General features: G+C 42.9%; 1 protein-coding gene across 1 annotated transcript in view; it reads left to right on the top strand.

The window, feature by feature from the left end:
- Positions 1–11,728, top strand: part of KBTBD12 (kelch repeat and BTB domain containing 12) — a 31,352-nt gene extending 19,624 nt beyond the window's left edge. Inside the window, exon 5 of the mRNA XM_075514289.1 lies at positions 11,559–11,728. Within this exon, the coding sequence (XP_075370404.1) occupies positions 11,559–11,728 (170 nt within the window). The remainder of the gene's footprint in view (positions 1–11,558) is intronic.
- Positions 11,729–23,364: the final 11,636 nt, after the last annotated feature.

Here is a 23,364-nt window from a genome sequence, read left to right on the forward strand (position 1 = left end):
GCCAAAATAAGATTCGCGCGCTCAATTGTAAATCAGATGGATCCAAAATGTTTGAGGAGTCGAGAGGAAACTGTGCTTTAAGGACAGGCTTCTTAATATGACTTTCAAGCTATTAAAGGAAAAGAGCTTTCTAAATCTTCATAACAATAACAACTTCCAGCTACCATCATCAAGAAAAAGATAGGTGGAGTCCATATGCTGAACCTGAAGATGTTCTCCAGCTGGCCTCTCTCCCCGGCCCCATCGCCTCTGCATGCTGGAAAGAGCTCTTGCCTGATCTGCTCTTGGGGGGCGAAGGGTGGAGCGAGGGCTATTACTGTCATATGGGAGCTTGGAGAGGGTGGCTTGACTCTGCTCTTCCACAATTACAGCTGCTCAGCAGCTTCAGGATATTCACGGAACAGCATGTGCTGCTGCTGCTTTAGTAGCAGATAGGGTTATTTTAGAATGTGCTTGTTTGGTTTTAGTCTTTTGGGTTTCTTGGCATGCCACTTTGATTTTTGTGAGGGATGCAACCAAGAGAGGATATTCCAATTTGACAAAACATTGTAATTTAGTTTCAACCAAGTGGAGTTTTTGGAACAAGCTGGAGGCACAGCTGTAGTCTCTGGGTTTTCCGCCTGCTGAACACTAAAGGGCTGCTGTCAACATTCAAGAATAAGTGCTTCTCAAAAAAAAAGAAAATAAGCCAAAAGTACTGCTGCAATGGAAAGTCTTAGCCAACATATATAAGGGGCTGCAACCAGTTCCCTATATACTATAGATCTGTCCCCAACTCCCCAGCCTCAACTTGTCTTTGCATTTGCTTAAACCCACTCTTGATCCAACAAGTTGGCCTACTAAGGATGCTGTTGCATCTTAATTTTACTCGTGTATATGCCACGCTCTGTATGCCTTTCTGCAAGAGTATTGACCTAAATGGATAATTAGAGACCAGAGATGCTGTACACAAACACAAAGCTGAAAAGCAGCTGTCAACTGCTCAAGGGGCCTTAAATTTGGAGAAAAGATAAGTACTGCTCAGCTACCATAGCTTCTGAGTCCCATATGACACTCAAAGTTTTGTGATGGCAAGATTCCCATCCCATATATATTGCCTCTCACAAATCTTTGTCTGCTTGAAGGAGGACAAGTGGTGCAGCCCTAACAGCATCCCCAGGAGCAGATGAAGAGAAATTACAGCTACTTAGAGTCTCCAGAGGGAAATCGGCTTGGCCAGCTGAGAGTAGAGTTTGAACAACACAGAGCACAGTCTCTCTAAAGGATGAGTGGACTCTAAAGTATGTCCAAGCTTCATCGAGAGTCCATGCTTCCTCTGAACTGCAAGGAATGCTCTTCAATGTTGAGCTGTGTTGGTAAACACACCTTGTAAGACTTCCCCTGCTGAGGCTTCCTCAAGTTAGAAGCTTGCTCAAGGCCTGGCCATGAAAGGGGATTAATTCAGCTGAAGTTTACACACTTATCTGGAGCGCCTACACTAAGATCTTAGTGACCTTGGGCACTCTGCAGCATATGGAGAAGCACAGACACTTCCAGAAGGAGATTCAGGTCCTTGGTGCTCTAAATCTGCTCTGAAAGACCAGAAGGCAATTCAGAACCCTGAGGGCTTCTCTTGTCTCTTAATGCTCCATGTTTCAATCGGGATATGAGGGATTCTAACCTGGCTTACCCAAGGCAAACACCTCAGGAGCTTGGTGTCTATGGTTAGATGGTACAAACCACTCTGAGACCTGTGTTGCATCGCTAGCTGACACATACTGTATGTTCTTATCATAAGTACCCCAAAAAAATCACTTCTGCTTGTTTTGAATTTGTTTCCTCCTTAGCAAGACTTGCAAAACTCCATCTGTTAGCCAGTAGTTTATACGAATTAGCTCATTTTCTACTAAAACTCTTATGGCAAATAGGAACCATTAATCTGCTTGTCTCCGCCACTCAGCTCCAGCTCGTGTAGCCTAGTGGTGTGAACGTTGCCTGTCATTTGTCAGCAATGTTACAGCATTCATCAAGATATTCAGAAATGTTTCAAATGGTTGGTTTTGTCCATTAGGTTGTAGTTCTGCACAGAGTGAAAACATTAGCTGTAGTGTGAAGACTCGGGACTCAACGTGCAGTAGCCAGCCAGCTTGCTACTAATCGTTAAAATATGTGGCCGCACTTACTGCTGTAACTATGGGTTTTAAACCAGCCTTTGCAGCCTGACTGTACAACGTTCTTGTTGACGTGTTTTATTTCCTTCGCCTTTACGTCGACCTAAAACCTGCCACCTGCACGGGCTGACAGCTAGTAACGTTAGCCCCTGCGTGGCAGAAGCAGCCTCGTTAGCGTGCCTCGCCGAAGGAGGTGGCCAGCAGCTCTTCAGGTATGCGGCATTACGTGCTTACATAAAATGCCTGCCAGCTTGGGTTCCCTTTCTTTTTGACTGCTGCTGAGTATTATAAATATTTTTTTCTGGTGAAAATAATGAAGGCAAGGGCGCGTGCCTGTTTGCTGGGGCTGTGTCATCTGCTGTCACTGTCGGCTTGCGGAGGCACGTGTTTGTTGACTTTGCATTGTTGCTGCACAAATACAGATCTCGTAGCCTGCTGCTGGGGGCCGCGGGTTGTAGCTTTAGTTTCAGATCATAGATGTTGGTCCAACTGCCTGTCTCGCGGATTTGAATTAATAAATTCAAATCCAGAGTTGATTTTTTTTTAACTCGATGATTTAACTTGATTTTTTAAGTTGATATTTTAACTTGATAATTAGAATGCCATCTTTACTGTATACCCATGTGACATCAGCTGATGTGCAAAGTAAAGGGACAACCACCTCAATGCAAATAATAAAAGGTTTAACAGGTCTGCTATTAGCAGCACATATCACTTAAAAGGTCTTATGATTTCATCAGCTAACAGCACACTCGATGCGGAACTGTCTTTCTCTGAACTGGCAGTTTTGCCATCTCAAATGTAGTTTATAGCAGAGAAGATATACGTACTGCTTCCCTACTATATACGTTGAAAAATTCTGTAATGTGTTTAGCATCATGTGTGGGACCAGAGCTGCTTAACCCAGTTCTGTTATTTATTTACTGATACCAAGTAGAAAACAATTTTTCACTTAAGCGGTGTCACAGTCAGAGCAAGGGGAAAGGGAAGAAATATCTATGAACTTGTAATGCAAGAATCTCAATTTTGTGTTTGCAACTGTTAGCCAAGATAGGTGATAGTGACACCGAGTCCTACTAGCTGTGTCATCCCAATTTTACCAAAAAAAAAAAAAGATATGTACTTACCCTAGATTCATTTTCTGGCCTCTTCGTCCTCATTTACATAAACTGCAATCCATACATTGGAATAGAAGCGGCGCTGCTTGCAGCAGTGCAGAACCGTGTAGTAATTACTGTAGTCCAGCTGAGCTAATGAGTTTGTATCTCCACGCCATCCTCTCCTGACAGTGGACTAGCTTAATAGTTATTTATTTTGACTAATCTCCCATAAAGGCTGCTCCCCCTAGTCTCCTCCATTATGTGATTTAGATGGAGAATCATTCTAGTGCTTGTTTTTTATTATAGTGGTTATGGAACATTACTGGAATCAGATTAAATTTAGACATATTAAGAAGTCTGGCACAGTAAATACTGCACTTGTGAAGTTTGGGGGTTGAGGGATTGGAATAAAACCTGTTTCTCCAGCACCTTCCCATGTTCCCAGCTAAATAAAGCAGAGGGGCAAACCCTGGGCTGCCTATCTGCAGCACTGTTTGTTTCCCTCCGTCAGAATTTACTGGGCAGCGATGAATAATTAAAGTTCTCCTGCCCACAGTTGTTACCATTTGAATAAATATCCCCACCAATGAAAGGGATTCAGGGTCCCTGCGCTTCGCTCGGCATAGAAATCTGCTGGCGGCCGCCCGCCGCACGGCAGGCACTGCCACATCTCTCCAGGCTGCGTGCCAAGTCCCCCCCGAAAGATGCTACTCGCCCTTTTGCCGAATTCTCCCCAGCGCCGGCGTGAGCTGCCGGGCTGCTGTCGGGAACCGGCGTGCGGGAGAGACCTCCCCAGCTTGCTGCCTTCCCAGGGAGGGCTGCCCATTTACCCCCTGCTCATCAGCTGCCAATACAGGTCAGGGGAATTGCTGGGGAGCAGCACCTGCTCATTTCAGAGCTAAATTTGACCCAACAGCTGACAGCACAGTATTAGTAATTCAGTCATGCTTCGTACTAAGGCTCATTTATAGTTTATAAAGGGTTAATGAATGATTAATAGATATTTTAATGCATTTTAATTAATTGCTGAAGAGGTCAATAGGTTGTTTAGAAACATGGCTTGTAGCCATGTATGACATCTTCTATTGTGTTCATAACTGCCTGTCATGCATACAGTCTAAACATGCTTTATATCCTCTATTAATAATGTATTAACCCATTGTAAGGCATTTAGAAACAGTATCTTAGGATGGTCAGAGACTGGTAATTCTTATTCCGATCTTGTAGTTTTTACTCATACGAATGGTGCACTGACTTCAGGAGCGCTGATCCTGCTGCCCCGGTAATCTGGGAACCGGCTATCACCTGCAGCGCAAGCAGGACCAGCACTTGGAAGATTATGTCTGGAAGAGGCCTTGCCTATGACCAACAGGCAAAAGCTGGAAAGATTTTAAAAGCTGAAGTAGCTGAATCGATGCCAAGAAAAACAGTTGAAGTAACTGAATTAGAACTTCCTTCCTGTAGACCATCCCATTCTTTACATATAATTTTTTTAAAATGTTAATATATATTGATTTGTGAGTGAACGGGTGGATCATGAAACTCTAGTCCTGAAGAATTACGCAGCAGAGCAAGAGGATAGAGGTCCAGTCCACGAGAGCGAGTATCTTACCTTACTCCACGCAGGTGCTCTGAAAACAGTAAACTGCCACAGTTGTAAATGCAAGCCCCAACCTGCCTCCCAGCTTTCGCTGTGTCTGGTGGGATACGCTGCCTTGATACTCAACATCACGAAGGCTGGCCAGCATGTTAAACAGCCCAGCCAAGTTCCCTCTCCTGTGTATTCTGCCTGCTTCTGCCCACAGGCATAGATGATGGATGTACTTGACCCCGCAAGGGGCGTTCGCTGCGTTATGCTAGCAAGGCTGGTAGAGTTAGGGGGCAGCTCGCGTAGGCAAATGGGCTTGAAGGCCACAGACTTGATGAACTTATTCTTTTTCCTACTGCAAATGAGGAGCCCGGACATCTGGTGGTAATGATCTAAATGCACTTTTATCCCATTGCAACACAAACGTGAATTCCCAAGTCGCCTACCTCCGCATCATGTAATTATGAAAGCAGCTATTAGTGGCGAGGAAGATAAGTAGCAGAGGCCAGTCCCATATGTTTAAAATCATTCTCTGGTACGGATAATGGCATGCAAAACCAGGTACAAACCAGCAGCGGAGGCTGAACTGCTTCAAGGCAGCTCTGGGGTGGCTGTTAGGTGACAAGAACTGGGGAAGCCACTGAAAGAAACACCTGAGTGAACATTTTGGGGACTGTTGGGGAACTGGCAAGCACCTTGTGATGTTCAAGTGCTTTTTTTTTTCCACGTAAGGTGCAGAGCAGACAGTTAACGGTTTAACCACTACAGGTTTGGTGTCTTTTTTTATAAGCTGATTTATGGCGAAAGAAGATAGAGCACATTAGGAAACTGCAAACTGGAAAGGAAAAGGTGCTGTGACAACCCGAGAACCGACATCGGCAGGAGCTCGGGCAAGTAGCCTGTGTGAGGATGTCCCAGGGCACGGAGCTCATGGGCAAGGACAGATGTGACACCGAGACTACCCCCACTACACCATGCGGTTCTGGGCTGAGGTACCCGGCCCTGCTCTGGATAAACTCGCTTAGGCACTGCTGGCCGTGTGCCACTATGTCAATGCAGCTATGCCGCAGCTAGTAGGCAGGTGAGCTTGTCCAAAACGACTTTGGATATCTCTGCCCTCCACTGATGCAGCGGCATCACGACTCGTGACTTGGCACGTGCTCTCGCTATCTCCAGAACTCTGTTTCCTCATTCAGAAGATGGAGGCAAATATATACCAGCTGATGTCAATGGGCTTCTATAAGAAATAATGAAATATTGACCACATTTCAGCAAACTTGCCATAGATTTAACTCCAGTGAACTAAAATTCAGCATGAATTTTTTTGAGTTCAACGCTCTGGACACTAAACAGGCTATAGTAGAGTGAATTTATTTGTATTGGCTTATGAACATAATAGCTGCATGGTTAATAGTCCTGGATGACCTATAGATTTTCTACCTGTTAAGCATGTTGCTTAATTCTTCTACATCTGCCTCCCTTTAACCCTCCCAACACAAAACCTAATAATTGTATCTGAATGGTCAGTTCCAAATAGGAAAGAGAAAGCAAGGTCAAAAAAGACCAAAAGTGGTAATAAATACTATATTCACACAGAAAGTTGTTCCTCCCCCAACCTCCAAATCACAAATGGAATGCAGTTCAAAAAAAAAAAAAAAACAGAAGAAAAAGCAGATCAAATATTTATGTTGCCTGCAGTCATACTGGGGGTCTTTCCAAGAATGGTTCATCCTGATTTATGGCCAGTCCTGATTCAAATGACATGAGAAAACTTACAGCATAAAATTAAGTCTGGCCATATCTGGGGAGTGAATCGTATTTGAAAATAAACCTTTTAAAGAGAAAACGTGATTGTGTTTATGGAGTGCAGGCAATCATGTACTGAAAATCAATATTTTTGTTGTTTTTTCTGCACATTCAAAGAAAAATTTCATATGAAAAATTGTGGGAAAGTGTTTTGTTTACAGACCAGAATGTAACAGAATGTAAAGATTAGACTAATTTTGCTTTCAGACTACTATATTTACATATATGAAATATGATTTTAGCATTTATAAATGAAACATTTTCAGGTATAACTCAAGTTCTTTCACTGGGAAAAGATGGGTTTGTAGGTGCAGTGCTAGCCTTCAGTCTGCACTTGTACATCAAAAAGGCGTAACTATACCAAAAGAGCTCTGACGTTCTTTTAACATACCACAATTTCTCGTGGGGATAAATTTATGCTGGAATTAATGTTCCCTATGCTGGTTTAGCCTTTTCCTTTCCTGAATAAGAATAAACCATACTGCTATAAACACTATTTTACTGCTTGAAAAGGGTCTGCGTTAGGGTTAGGTTTGTACTACCTGAATAATTCTAATATAAAGGGGTTTAACTCCTATGCAGAAAAACATAGTGTAAAGAAAGTCTCTTAAAACTTCTCATGGTTAAACAAGAATGTGCAGAAAAATACTGCCTCATTTTGTAGAAAAAAATGAAAGCATTTGGCAAGGAGTGAAATTCTTTCATTAGGTAAGGTGGTTGTCGGGGAAGTGATGCAGAGTAACGCTGTGTACGACAGGGAGTTCTGTGGGGTGGCTTTTTAAGCAGGTCATCTGTGTAATACAGCCAATTTCTTTTTGCAGACATCACATTATTCTCCTGTAAGCAAAATCGGCTGCTAAGATATTGCCTTTAAAAAAAAATTGCAATTAAATAAGGTGAACCGATGAGGCAGAATCTGGAATTATTTGCACCTTCAGACTTAAAACTTTATTGGGATTAAAACCCAAATCCAACATTACAGCCTGGAACCAAAGGTGCTGTTCTCTTTTCTATTGTCCTAACCAAGAAAAATTTTTTAAAAAGTTAAAAAAAAGAAAAGACTTAAGGATGGGGGTGTTTTAACTCACTTCTCTTTTAAAAAGAAAAGGGGGATGTCATTTTTTTCTGAAGTATGACTGTATTTTGAGCAGTGCTTTTCCTCACATGAACTTTCTCATCTACAGGGTGCTGCTTCCTTTTATATTAAACACGATAAGACTAGAGAAATGATTGCTTCCCTTATTCCAACAACATACTCTCTTTATCTCCCAAGGGTTAAGAGTTAACTAACACTCCATGTGCTGGAAAGCAGAATCTGTAGAGTGGAACAAAACCAGTTACAACATCCCACAGAGAAGGGAAACAGGGGACGCTAAAGGTTGTGAGTCACCAAGGTCAGGAAAAAACACAGCAAGGCTTGTGAGGAAGGGTTGCTGAGTCTGCCTTTGATGTTTTAATTATGATTTTTTTTTTTCTGAAGTGTCGCAATCACCCACAGAATGTCTCCGTTCCAGTGTTTGATTTTTTTCCCTCCGATTGGCTCATTTTTGTCATCACCCATGCCAAAGAAAATGCAGGCATAAAAATTCATTGCATAAAGGAGATGATCTAATAATAAATACAGGGACTGGAGCCTCCCATGTCACAGCTTAGGTCTGTTTGTGCCTCCGTATTTGTCTCTTAGGAAAAACCTGTTCACTCTTGCAGGGTCATACAGAAATGAGCTCTGTGCTGGTACTGGCACATTATTTGTTTGCAGTTTGTCAGTCGTGCCTTCTCTCTTCATGTGTAACTGGGGTTTTTAGCAGTTTGCTGTCTTCTCTCTTGGATGGGTGCAGCTTTCCTACGTAGTAGTAGTAGTAGTATTCTCCTTTAACATCCAGGCTCAATAAGTAAACCATCATGACTATTGTTTCACTTTCTGTGAACAGCAGAAAGGAATGGAACAAGGACTATTCAGATGAGGCTAAATCCTGAAATCTGACCTGAATTTTACTCAAGCAAGCTCCTAGAGATCTATGAAAGTCCCAGAGGTCTGGGTTTGGACCAAGAAAAATTATGCCACAATTAATTGTAGACACAACTGAGGGGAAAATGAGTACGGGCTGTGGACCGTGGGGCAGACACACTGTGCTGCAATGATAAATATGATAAACGTGACAAAAACGTGCAGAAATTTCCATAAAGCTGAGACATCCACAACTCCCGTGCGTGTACAGGACCCGCAGTAAACAGAACTGTCCCGAATCAGCTCAGCGAGGAAACCGATCCTGGGAGGGGAAGAAGTCTTGTTTCCATCCGACCTCCCCACATCCTGAAGCTACTTGCAGAGGAGCCCTAGGGGTACGTTAAATCCCATGACGCTACGTCATCATAACATCAACGCCAATTTTGCACGGAACCTAAACCACAACAGCACTCTTCTGAGGGTACTAACCCCCCAGGGTTGCTGTCCTCTGGAGGAATATGTGGTCTGTGTTTCCAACATGAGAAACAATATATGCCTCTGGATGCTCTTCTGTCTTTCACTCTCTTCGCCTTCTTCAGTCCTTTGCTGCTGGTTCCACAGAAGGGCAGTGTCCAAACAATGAGATGCAGTTGATGGATGTGAAGGATGTGGTTGGTGGTTTGTTTGGGTTTTTTTTTAAAAAAAAAGCTTTCTAGAAGGGGTAGCTGAATGGGAACCTCAGTCTGGACCCTGTAAAGTTTAGCCTGTCGCCAGTCTTTTAAGACCTGTGGTGGGTTGACCCTGGCTGGATGTCAGGTGCCCACCAAGCTGCTCTATCCCTCCCCTCCTCGGCTGGACAGGGGAGAGAAAATATAACGAAAGGCTCGTGGGTGGAGATAAGGACAGGGAGAGATCACTCACCAATTACTGTCACGGGCAAAACAGATTCAACTTGGGGAAAATAGTTTAATTTATTACTAATCAAATCAGAGTAGGATAATGAGAAATAAACCCAAATCTGAAAAGCACCTTCCCCCTACCCCTCTCTTCTTCCCAGGCTTAACTTCACTCCCAAATTCTCTGCCTCCTCCCCCCCAGCGGCGCAGGGGGACGGGGAATGGGGGTTGTGGTCAGCTCATCGCACGTTGTCTCGGCCGCTCCGTCCTCCTCAGGGGGAGGACTCCTCACACTCCTCCCCTGCTCCAGCGTGGGGTCCCTCCCATGGAGACAGTCCTCCACGAACTTCTCCAGCGTGGGTCCTTCCCACGGGCTGCAGTTCTTCATGAACCGCTCCAGCGTGGGTCCCTTCCATGGGGTGCAGTCCTTCAGGAACAGACTGCTCCAGCGTGGGTCCCCCGTGGGGTCACAAGTCCTGCAAGCCTGCTCTAGCGTGGGCTCCTCTCTCCACGGGGCCACAGGTCCTGCCAGGAGCCTGCTCCAGCACGGGCTTCCCACAGGGTCACAGCCTCCTTTGGGCATCCACCTGCTCCGGCGTGGGGTCCTCCATGGGCTGCAGTGGATATCTGCTCCACCGTGGACCTTCATGGGCTGCAGGGGACAGCCTGCAGCCTCACCATGGGCTTCACCATGGGCTGCTGAGGAATCTCTGCTCCGGCACCTGGAACACCTCCTCCCCTCCTTCTTCACTGACTGTAGTGTCTGCAGAGTTGTTCCTCTCACATATTTTCACTCCTCCCTCTGGCTGCAGTTGCCCAGGTTTTCTTTTTTTTCCCTTCTTAAATATGTTATCCCAGAGGGGCTATGACCATCACGGACAGGCTCAGCCTTGGCCAGCGGCGGGTCCCTCTGGGAGCTGGCTGGCATTGGCTCTGTCGGACACAGGGGAAGCTTCTAGCATCTTCTCACAGAAGCCAGCCCTGTAGCCCCCCCACTACCAAAACCTTGCCACACAGACCCAATACAAGACTCAATAAAACAGTGTTGAGTATTCAAGGTTTTTTGCTATGATCGTTCTTATCCTGGTACCGGTGAAGTGTCTGTGCTTGGAAATCTCCAAGACTTGGCTTCTAATACATCTATCCAGAAATTCATCAGAAGGAAGCTGACAGCAAAGCACCTGCATGTCCTCAGCTCAAAGTAAGAAAAGTTTAGACTAAGGTTACTTGCTGTGAGAAAGCAAATTTAGATGAAAAGAAAAACTGAGCCGAAATGACAGACACTTTTTATTTTTAGGAGAGAACCTGGCTTTGAGTAACAATGGCTGGAGAGTTCAGGACTTTTGTTAGCAAAGAAAGGTTTTGCGTTCTTATAGAAGTTTAATATAGCGCTGCTGGTTGACAACTATGGTTCTCTGCTGCCTGGTGATTCTTTCGTTATTTTTTGTTAGTCTCAGTAAAAAGCTTCTTGTCTTGAGATTGGCTGTGATTTAATGGCATTCTTCTAACCTGACCGTTCATGACAAATTCCTCAGCACTTCAGAACAGCTAAAGTACTTTTAAAGCCCTGGAGGTTTCTTTCTGTCTTTATTTCTCGCCAAATCACAGGATGTCCAGACTTCGCACCCAAGAAAAGCCATAGTATTGGAGTGCTTCCAGGAGCCCGAGAGCTGCATTTTAGTTGGGGCAAAGAAAAGACAACATACTGCATGTAGGCATACTCATTAACAACAGGCAAAACTCTGTCTCTAAAAGATGAGCATTTGACAATTGCTTGCACAATGAAATGCCACCTGCATACTTGTCCCAAGATGGAGCACTTCATGCTTTTGTCCCTGCAGCTGCACCTGGAGCTGAATACTGAATACACTGTGCAGATCTCCACCTGCACTATTTCATTTGCTATATGTTGACAGCTCCCGTGCTCTTCGAACAGTGTAACTATTAGTACCACAACTATTACCTTTTCATTGCCACCTTACAGAAGGGTCATAATAATAACTGCACAAACCTCTTTGATCCTGTTTGACTTGACTCCTGATGCCTGCTGTTGTTGCTTCCGTTTTTCAGCTCGTCACGAAGTTATCACCAAAGAGATCCTCGAGCTGGATACGTGGGAGAACCAGTGGAACGTGGTGGCCATCAACGTCCTCATGCACGACAGCTATGATGTTTGCCTTGTTGCTAGGCTGAACCCGCGGGATCTTATCCCTCCTCCCCCGGATTTAGTGGACCAATAGAAGTTCAGTGACTCTCAGTGCTTCCGGATTCTGCAGAAACTGAAGAATTTGGAGAGACAAATGCTGCATTGGCTGTGGATGACAGCTGAGTCCCACAGAGAAGAGCTGGCAACACATGCTTAAGGACAGAATTGCCTTTGAGCTGCGCTTCTCAGACGATGCTTAATTTGCTAGTACTGGTACTCTGGACTTCTGTGACTGAAAGTCGAGGTTGCCCAGCCTTTATGTATGGCTCTTCATCTTCCATTTGGCTGTGCAAGCTCCAGTGTTGGGTGCAGCCTGGGCTTCTGGGACCCTTTGTCTCACAGGCACAGTGGCAGCCCAGGGCTCATTTCACAGCAGAGCAAGACATGAAGGAAAGCTCTAGCCAGGGAAATCCCTCCTTTGCTGTTCATCCCACCTGGTTCTACTAAGCTACCGAGGAGGCTACGAAATGTATTAAGTCAGCTGATGAAAACCAGTCCAGCTGTACCAAAGGGCCAGACTGTACTTGACTGATGCAGGAGCAGGGGGAAAACAGAGAAGAGCCTTTGTTTGTTTTAAACAAAAAACCATTAGCCAAGCTTCATTAGCCAAGTACCCCAGCTACTGCAAACATTATGTAACCCACAGGCAGGACAGTCAAGAGATCCTGTCTTTGCCAACAGAGCTGAGCCTGCGCTAGTAGAAAACTAGTCTTTTGGCAACACATCACAAGCGAGTCTTTCAGCAGGGTTAGTCGGCAGTCTGTACCAAAGGCAAGAAGAATCCTAAATTTTCACATAGATCCTACCTGTTACAAGGTCTGGTGTGACCAGAACCTTAAAGCTCAATTAGAAAACCTTCTTCCTTTGAGAGATGGAGAAGGGGATGTAAACTACAAAGGAATAAATGAGACCAGTATGATCTGCATATCAGCTCTGCAGCTACAGGGAAAGGATAGATGTGCTAAACAATAAATGTTTATATAACAGTAGCTGTTTTTATGGAAGTAGCTTTCATGAAGTAGCATATGGTAAATTCTCTACCGACAGAATTGGCTATAATCACAGGGAAGAGGAATAATTCAAACAGTGTTTCTTAAGGCAATGTTAGCCTTTATAGGGCTTGAAGACAGTAGGTTAGAGAGAAAATTGTTACCAGTACTGCTATCCCATTTGCATTACCAATAACTATTCACCCGTTCTCTGGTGTCTGCCTTATAGTGTATCTGTCTGCCACTGCCTGGGCAGTATGGACAAAAGAACTGGAAATCTCAGTTGTGCTCTCGGGCCAAAACTGCAAATGATAGTATGCTGCAATGCAGAGTGAATGTCAGAGGCAAACAGAGTAAAGTATGCTATAGTACAAGCATGGTCATTGTCTGCAAGAAGTTGCTTTTGATGGCTACAAAAGCAGCAACAAAACTGGAAGGAAATAATTGGCAAAGAAATGAGGGAATCCACCAGGTAGTTCATCCGTACTTGCAGAATTTGCACTTCAGAGCATCTCGATTTTCTTTTTCAATTGTGTTTTAGGCTGCAAAAATGCCAGCTGTTTTTTGGGGGGTTTTGCCCGCAATGCTTATGGCAGAGAAAGATGGAGAGGATGACCCAAAAGCCCTTTCCCAATTCTGACTTTTCTGATTCATGAACTACTCTCTAAAGTATCCAGTGGGACTATTAAGCTGTCATATAAAAGCAATTAGCAGGAAGGTCACTAAAGTTTACCTGATAACTACAGCAGGACACTGAGGACTGCTCAGGCAATAAGGGAGTTGGGGATGGCGGGAACTAAGGAAAACATGCAGAAAAGGAGTAAATCTGTGAGCCTTACAGCTAATCTCATCTCCCTTTAGGTTTCCCAAGCAGAATGAGTGTCACAGCCTGAACACATACTCTTGTGTTTCTATCATTTCTGTATCATGCAGTCATTCTTCTTTTTTCCCATTGTTCATATGTAGGTCATCATCTGTCTAGAACAGAGTTGTGACAAGCATGAACTTCAGTGGTACAAACCAGCAACTGGTTCCTACAGACTTAACCACTCTGGTCGCTAAACGCAGTTGTAGGTATAAGATCAAGGAGGCAAACTCTGCTTTAATATGTTTTTAAACAAAATCAGTAGAAAGTTCTTCCAATTAACCATCCAATATTGGAAACTTTTTTAAATTTCCGTTGTAACTGCAAAGTAAAGGTAATTTGTTCTAATTTCTCTACAGAGCTCTCAAGGCAGCTGGAAGCAATGTTCTTGAGCATCAGTTAAGTGTTTCCTTCTCCAAATTCTGCAACTGTATCTACTGATTTTGCTTCTTTCACCTTTTTTGTTTTAAGGAAGAATGTCTTAAAGGTGGTTTTTTTTCTTCGGTCTCTGCTCTGTGGTCTATTCCTGACAATTCAAGTCATCCTGCGGTTTAAAGCCTGGGTTAATCTACTGGATTTCACTCTCTGAAAGACAGTCTACTTGGAATATTTCAAGGGGAGAAGGGAGACTTTTGCAGGCTTTCATTAGTCATATTTGAACATATATGTGGAACGCAGCTGAGACTCCTCTATTAAACTTTTATTCCAGTAGTGAGCTGGCCGTTTCTTTCCCACTTCATATGTTTTGCTTTTTAGGCTGATATTTAATGAGCTGGATGGAAGGAAAGTACATACTCTGAGAAAGTCTGTCTTGATAACCGAGGAGAGTAGTTGCATATGTTTTATATACTGGCCTTGCAATCAGCTAGCTTGAGCTGTAGTGGGTAGTTAGGAGGTTTTTCTTTGTGTGCCACTGGCAAGTGACCTGCCCTCACGTGCACCAAGCATTGAGTTTCCTGCTGCCCACAGGGTCTGACTGTTAGCGGGGACTCTTGTGTGTCCCTGTCTCTCAGTTTCTGCCCACGTCCAAAGGTCTAGCACTATATATCAAACAGGGGATTGTTTTCTTCTGGATTAAATATCTGGAATGGGGGCACTAACTCCTTAATTTTGTGTGGGCCTCATGTAGTTCATGGTTTGCCCTTGGGGCAACTAAAATTTCTAAACCAATACTTGGAAATGAAAGCTTGACTGAAGAGGAAGGAAGAAGCAGAAAGCACGCTTATTGAGAGGTAGAGATCTCAGCCAAAATCCTCCTGAGAGTATATGAATACTGCATGTCTGATATGTCCATGGGTAGTCTCACATTGCTGGGAAAGTCCTTAAGAGTCTTAATTTCTTCTATTACAAATCCTGATGCAAAAAAAATAATATTACAGAATATGTATTCTCCAAGCTTGTGAGTTTCCCTGAAATAATAGTTTACTTCAGCCCCTTTCCATCTGAGCAGTAGTTAGCTGAGCATTTAATCAAGGCTGTCTTGACATCATCCATAATTCTAAAATGCAAACAAAGCAGTGCTGGCAAGCTACCGACTATTTAAATGAATGGGGGGATTATTAAGCAAAGGCATACACTTCAGTTTCATTTGCAATGCTGAAGTACATCACTAGTTGCCAAATATGAAGAAAAATGTTGGAGAGGTAGCTGGTCATGTGGCACACAGGGAGTAAAGCAAAAAATGAAATGCTATAAAAAGCTAATTGAAGCTCTCCATTTTTATCCCCAGCTAATGTTTTCTTTTGAAATTGTCCGTGTATAACTGATTTCATAAGGATCCCTGTAGATCTCTCATCTCTGTTTTCATATATGTGGTCAAGGAACTGCCCGCATATGTAAACCATCGGGCATCGGACTACCCACCCTCACATAGCACTACTGAGACTGCCTCTGGCTCAGTCCCTGCCCATGCCAGGCAAACACACACATACATTTTGCACGTGTGCAATATTGAAATTTATGGAGCAGTTTCTGTCCTGTGTTCCAGCTGTATTGTGTCACTCAGGAAGCCTTGACTTGCCAACAGAAAATTGCCTTGGTGCACACAGAGCTGTCAGCTCCTCTACCAGCGCTCCCAAATACGCTCCAGGTAAGAGGCTGAGGGAGCATCAAAACCAAGAGACTGGCAACAGAGATGAGAAGTGCTCCCAGAATGTTACAAGATGCAGCGGAGCCAAGGTGGGGTGGAACGATCCTCCCCACCCCTTCCCAGGGAGGGTTCAGATGTAAGAGGATTTGGCCCTGGATCGTCATCTTATATTTTTTCCTCTACGTGAAATGTGTAATCAGATCCTTGATCACCTGAAAATGAAAACAAACGCTAGAATAATATATTATTTTTTTTAATGTTAAAATATATTCATGAAGATCTGTATTGTTTTTCTGCTGATCTAGAAGACAATGACCTTCTTTTAATAAGCTGTTTACCTAGCGATTGCTATCCTAGCTACAGTGATGGTCTCCTTCACAGACTGCTCTCCTAATGGGTTATGTAGCTCCTCTGAAAATTTGCTTCATGAATCACAATGCTTTGAATCACCAGGTCAGAATTTCAGTTACTCTTTTGCAAATTTCTGTGGTGCTCGCTACAGCTTTTCAAGTGGACTCTAGCTTCAGCTTCAAAGAAAAGCTATTTCATCCCCAGTGGTGCTCAGCTGGAACTAGTACATTTGCAATTTACTATCATTTGACATGCAGAGGTTGAAAGCAAAGGAAATATTGGAAAATGGCTAAAATATACATAGAATGTATGAGGAAGTACACTTCCCTTCTTCTCCTGGCGAATGTCTCCTCTGTGTTTACTGCCCTGCCTGGGTGTCTGATGGAATGATTTACTAATAACCTATGATTACAGCCACAGTGAAGGCCACGCTGGGGCTACGTCTTTGTGCTGACAGAGCAGAGAGAACCAGCATGGTGCAGAGCCGTGGCTCCTCACAGGCTGGCCTGCCTTGCCATAAGAAATTACCTTCAAACGAAAATGCATTTAAGTATTCCAGGATGTATACTCCTATGTGTTTTATATACATATGTAAAACATTATTTTTAGAAGTTCTTCACTGACAGCAGTAAGATCCTTTTTTCAACACATACCTGGCAACTCTGTCTTCTGCATAGCTCATCAAAGTACTTCAAAAAAAGTGCTGGTCTCTAAATATATGGAACTATTCCAGGCTTCAAGTCAAAAGGAACCTTAAATTCCTTGCTGAGCTAATGAACAACTGGGGAAATCTTTTAGTCCTCACCTATGTCTCCTTCCTTCTCCAATTTTTTGCTGGCTGTAGCACTCCCCTCAGAAGCTGAGAGTCCTCTTGAAAGTTTTGTGCAAGTCAGTTCTGTTTCTCTTCCCCTAACCCCATTTCTGCCTCAGCCCACTTGTCTGACCAGCCCTTAAACTCCTTCTTTTCCCCTTCAGTTCCCCAGAAGATGGGAACAGCCACTCGGGGTGTTCACCAGCTCCAGACTTCTCAGAAGCCTATTGCTCCAGCAACAAATCAGCTTTGAAGGACAGAAGGAAGACCATACCAGCTCCCTGGATTTGAGGACACTCATCTTTGAGCAGGTTCTAGCCCCAACCCAAATTCTGTGGTTCAGTCTCATTGCAAATAAAACCTGCCTGCTCTGCAATGTCGCTGGTCCTCTGGCTGTGACCGGGGTTGCAAGGCAGGTGACCTGCGTTTTACTTACTCTTGCCATTGTCTCGCTGCGTGATGCTGGTAAGTTTGACATTAAATGCCTTGCATACTGCGCGTGCCATAGCTGGAATGATTGCAGGCACAAGCCATTATCATAATCTCTGATTCCTGAACACTAGTTGCTACAAAAACTGCCTGAAGCACAGAGGGAGGCGTCTTCATTATCGCATTATAGCTTACGTCTTAAAGCCAGATTTTCTCCTGAGGTTTCAGTCAGGCCAGGTTTCACTAAAGAACCTGGTCTCTAATTTATCAGGTTTTAGTATTGGTATTTTTTTCTCCACTTTGTCCTTTTCTAGTCACTCTTTATAAGAATGCAAGTGACTTCACCAGCTTTTCTACGAAATGCATTATTCAAACTGGCCTCGCGAGGCTGCTGGCTTTTCATTATCAGGGTCGAAATACAGCCACTAAGTGCCAGTCAGCTGTACTACATTATTTTCTCATTCAGAAGCTTCATAGTAGAGGAAATTTATTTCATCCATACATACAGCAATGTGAGAGGAAACCACTTCCCACATACACAAATTCCTGACTCATTCCTTTCAAACGTGGCTGAAGCAACTGCTGAATCCTAACATAAAAAGCTATGATACCCATTCAGTAGGCTTTTCCAGGCTTTCCAGTATGAGGAGGAGGATCACAGGGAGATGATGTCTTGTAACTAGAGCACAGACTGGAAATTTGAACCTCTGGGGTTTGTTTCCAGTTCAATTACCCTGTTTACTAGTCTTGGGCATCTGGTCTCTGTGCCCAGGTTCGCCCATGTAAAATAACTATAATAATACTTCTCTATTCATTTTGTGGGTCTGCCTTGCTGTGTTTTTAGAGGGGGTGCCTCACAGATGTCTGAAATGTTACGTTGAGATCCAGAGATCAAAAAGCGTTATACAATGGTAGAATAATAACATTGTAGAATCATAGATGCACTGCTGTCATCTCCCTGATTTTTGGTAACACGGTTGTCCACGGCATTCAGAAACTGAGCCTTCCTGGGAAAGGAGAGACAGGATGTTTGCAGCTAACAAGGATATTTTGTTTACTCCTTCATAGAAAAGCAACAAGAGATATCGAATTGTGTAATATGTGACGTAGAATAAGAAATGAAAGGCTTATTGCATGTGCCTTCATAGCTAGTCACACTTCTACACAGGCAGAACTGATCTCACCAAATCGCGAGGTCACTAATTGAGGCTAAATTGGAACAGCAGTAATTAGAAAAATGAGCGAACTGTATTTTTCTCAAAGCAGATTTGATTCAATAAACTATGCCACTTAGATAGCCACAGTTGCTACAAAGCCCAAAAGAGAAGGTGCTTTACGGAAGTGTAGTAGATTTACTGGGTAACTGAGACCTGAATTTAGATGATCTACCACAGCTTTGATAGGAAAGCTTCAACTCTCCGGGGATTCCCATAACGAATCTGTGATGCATTTAACTAGCCACTAAAAGGCACTGTTGCATCCAAAGAATCACCTACAGAATATGTATAAGAGGATTTTAGGATATTGCTAAAGTGTAAACAATGTAGCGTCTACTTGCTGCGCTACTGAATTGCTACTAGGCATTGCGTTGCCTTCCCCACCAGTATGCATGAGTAAATAATCTTAGTTGAACTGACAAGTAATTTATAATACTTACTGACAGGTAATTTATAATGCATAAGGCCTGAGATTCCAAAAATCTTTTCGGTTAAGACAAGTTTTGCAGGGTAGAGAACATTTGTTACTAAGCAGACAGTGAGATATACTGGCATTTCCCTGCAGTTAAAAAGCCCCAACAAAACAACAAAATAAATAAATGTCGTTATTTTGCAGGACAGCACTGATCAGAAAGCTGCCTAATTGCTTTGTTTCCTTTTAATATGTTAGACTAGAAGCCTGTGTGCAACAGCTAGTTGGCAACCTTTAAAAAAATCAGTTCAGAGAGAGTTACACAATAAAAATAAAAAATAGGACAGATCCTTCTCTCACACACATTAGTGTAAGTCACGTATAACTGTTTTTCAAGCCAGTGATGAAACAAAGGTGTGAGAAGATGCTCAGACCTAAGACCTACCTAAAAATCTCCCTCCACTCAGGGGGAGGCTCACAGTGTTAGGATTTCACCCTGAAATGGTGAGGATGAGATGTGAGAGACTGGTAACGGAGACCTGGACCTTTCTTTCTAGCCATAAGGTCAGATATAGTGCAGGTCAAGAGCTGCTGAAAGTTACTCCCTGCAGATGGCTGTCTACTGACCACTGCTAAGCATGTTACTATATGGCAATCCCGTATCTAGTGGACAGAGAATCAAACTGCTAAAAAACCCCCCACCAAACACACAAACAAAAAAACTCAATTATCATGGCTGGCCTCCCTGCTGGGACCCTGAATAGCAAGGTCAAGGTCTAAATAACCTGTAACATTCACCTCCCAGTCTCCAGATGATTCCTGTTAGCAGTGTTAAAGATACCAGGCGAAGGAATTTTGCACTAGTTTTGTCTACACCTATAAGAGGCAGAGATACCACAAAGATTTAAGGGCAGTCAAATGGAGGCAGTGGTGAAGAGAAGGGGAAGAACTCCCAAACCAGCCTCGTCTTTAAAACTATTTCAGATGTGTCTGTTCTGTGTATTCTTCATCCTGCCCCTACTCTCAGTTAATTCACTGCAGCAATACCTCATTAAAAACAAAGGGAGCAGTTCTTTATTTAAGGTCAGTTCAAATCCTACGGGAAGAAAGCCCATATTTAATCTAGCTCCCAAATGTCATATTAGACATTTCAGTGTCTATCATTTGTGTATATTTTTCTATGTGCCCCCAGAATGACAGGCTAGATGCTCAGACTGCTATCTCTGTAAGCTCTCTCTGAGATAAAGTGTTTGAATTCTACTCTTGATTACAATGACAGTCACTCAGAATAGGACAGCATCTACCTAACCATGTTCCCCAAAAAACAGCTACCCTTTGCATTTCCTAGAAGGCAAACCAATGGAAGGACTGATCTCGCTAAGTATTTTATGAAGAGATGGCTATGACTACTCTAATGCATACAGAAATAACGACATGCCTAAATCCACAGTCCTCTTAAGTAGCCAAGATTAAAATTGCGATGGTGAATATTGTACTCTGCAACAGTTGGTGGCATGGGCTCTGTCTTCCTTTTTGCCTTTAAGAAGGAGCAGAGCAAAGGACTCTACACGAACTTTGTCCCACAGAATTGTACTAAGCCATGTGCTATTCATAGGACAGGTCTTTCCAGACTGCAGTGAAGTCTTAAATTCTGGCTTATATTCAGAAGATACAAAGGTTAAGGGGTTCTTAATATGCTTATTCCTTGCAGCGTCCTTCAGTAATGATGCCTTTTAAGGTTGTGTTGCCCACTTAACTACTTAAACAGTCTACAACAACACAAAGTGCACAAGGAAAGGTAAAAAGATAAAAAAGTAAGAAGAAAAGACCTTTAAAGGTGTCTGAAGGATTCCAGCTCCTCTCTTGGGTCAGCAGGGACACACCTGCACTTAGGTGTATGTTGATAGCAAAGCTATAGCCATATTGCAGTTGTGAGATGTGATTTTAAGCTGAATAGATGTACCCAAGCCAGATCTAACGATTAGCAATGAAGATTCAATAGTCCAGGTGTCAGCTGCCCTAGCAATTCAGTGTGATCTCTAGCTGGCTTGGACAGCCCATGCTGAAGCCCAAGCTGTTATGTGCACACTGCTCTCATTAATTATCAGTCTCAACTAAAGCTAACTAAGGTATTCACTCACGTTGCAGTCAGAACTCCTAAACGAGTATGAAAAAGACTAAACCTGTAGTTCATCTGCTGAACTTGAAAAAGCCTTTTGCAGCCTGATCATTTTGTAGTCCATGTTGCCATGAAGCTACAAAATTGCCTACGCTGGCACAGCACAAAGAGAGGCACAGAGACAGGACCACGTGCCCGCTAATGGGTGTGTGGTGTGGCAGCTGCTTGTGCCAGCACTGCCACTTGAAAATTCACTCATCAAACCGTGTCTTAATGCACCAGCGTTCACCTCAGCTCTGAAGCTAGCCCACTGTAAAGCCTGCTCTTTGGAGTGCTTTAAGGGGACAAATAGTCAAAGACTATACAAAGATTGATAATTGCTGCAAAGCCTTGTCATGACTCATGCATTAATAGCTTACTGCTTGATGGCTTCTCATGCTTTTATACACAGATGCCAAATAGCATATGAACAAAACCACGGGATAGGAAGTTCACCCTCCTTCCAGTACTCATAGCTGATAAAACCTTCTTAAAGGTTTTCCTTAAGTACTTTTCAAAATGGATTAAGAATCCACCCCTGCTCAGCGTTGCAGCATGGAGCAGTCATCTGATGCACAAAATAACAGCTATCTTGCCAGGAAATTTGCTGTACTAATGCTGCTGTCCTAAGCAGCTCAATCTTTAATCTGATTTCTTTGTTTCTTATTTCAGGCAAGCCGCTGTAACAGAAATGTTCAGTAAAGACTGCTAAGCCACTTGGCAAGTCTGTAAAACTCAGGCGTGTTAACTATTCTCTTGCTCTTTCCAGTTGGCCAGGGTCCTGCTCACTTGCATTTAAGGAGGACTTCGATGTGCTTGTACTACTATGATATTGGACAGATCAGCTTGTAGTTACTGTTTTATTTTCCTAGCTGAGCTAGGTAAATATTGATAGACTTATATGGGTTACTTTTATAAGGAAAGTAAATCTTTATAAGCAAAAATTCAAAGTGAAGCTGTAGCTCGCTTTTTTTTTGAACCATCTGTGCACTGTGTATTTTATCCTATTTCTCTTGCTATTGGATTTACTGAATACGTTTTATAAAGTGCATTAGGAGATCCATAGGGATGTGATCCACTCAGAGGATGTGACCCAGCAGGATTTTTGGCCAATGACTGTAACAGGAGCAGGACTGAACCAAGCCTGTCATCCTGTTAGCATTTACAAAAGCCTTCTCTGAGATCAAGAGATAAACAGTAATCAAAAGTCGATTAAAAAGAAGTGATATGTTGTGAATAATTCACATCTAGTTTGGATTTAAACTGCAATTTTTAGAAGGAAAGAAAGTTATCAAGAAAACACTTTGTATGCCCAACCTGAATACCGACCTGAAATTATCCATCTGCTGAAAGTCACTGTTTTTCCAGTGAAAAATATGGGTGGATCAATTCTAGAGAAGGAACCAACTACTGGGAATAACAGTATAGAAATCATAACATAAAACCCACTGCTGAACCATCCACAAAGATCATCTGCTCTATATAAATTATAGTAGGTTTTTGAGGGGCGTTTGGTAAAAAATCGACACCAAACTTCATGTCAATAAAATAGTTGAGACAAAAGTGGAGTCAAAGAACAGTGGAAATATAGCTGCCTGGGGACTGTCCACAGTCAGACTGCAGAAGTGCTGGTCACTGGGTTAATGACACAGTGAAACCCTTTTGTAGTACGGGAAAAGAAAATCCATTAGAAAAACCTACAGAGACATCTAGCTCTATTACCTAACATCTGCAGTTGTCTGCCATACAGTGGTATATTATGGAGATAAGCAAGCATGATAAAAATGTTATAATAAGCTCTAAAAATGGGAGACTGGAAATACAATGCTGTTTTTACTTGCAAAGTGTTTCTCATGCAAGTGTCCCTGGGAGATGTTTTATAATAAAGTTTGAATGAAATACACTAAAAATCAAATCAAAGCTCACTCACTGTATACCAAACAGAACAGCTCAGGTTTCAGCTTTGGTTTTAAAGCCAGGAAGAGAATTTTCTTGATGAACTTCTGCCGCTGCTCAGAATTCCAAAAAAGAAAAAGACAATAGCTCAAAAGGTAATTTACAAACAGTTTGGATTTAAAAGCTGACGTTGCCAAGAGATCAAAAGTGAAAGACTCGAAGAATTATTCAGCAAGCTGCAAATATCCATAAAATAAACAGAATTCAGTTCTATTCCAGGATCAAAAGCATAATTTTGCATGTACAGCATTTTCTTTTCAAGTATGCATACGATAATTGCTGCATGCAAAAATATTAATGTATTACATGTTTCATTTGCATGAAAAAGTTATGCAATTACAAGCAAAGCTCAGCCCCCACTTTGTGTGCACCACAACAGTACACCTTCATGTA

This window comes from Mycteria americana, chromosome 11 (assembly GCF_035582795.1).
Source record: "Mycteria americana isolate JAX WOST 10 ecotype Jacksonville Zoo and Gardens chromosome 11, USCA_MyAme_1.0, whole genome shotgun sequence".
In the NCBI taxonomy this organism is placed as follows: domain Eukaryota; kingdom Metazoa; phylum Chordata; class Aves; order Ciconiiformes; family Ciconiidae; genus Mycteria; species Mycteria americana.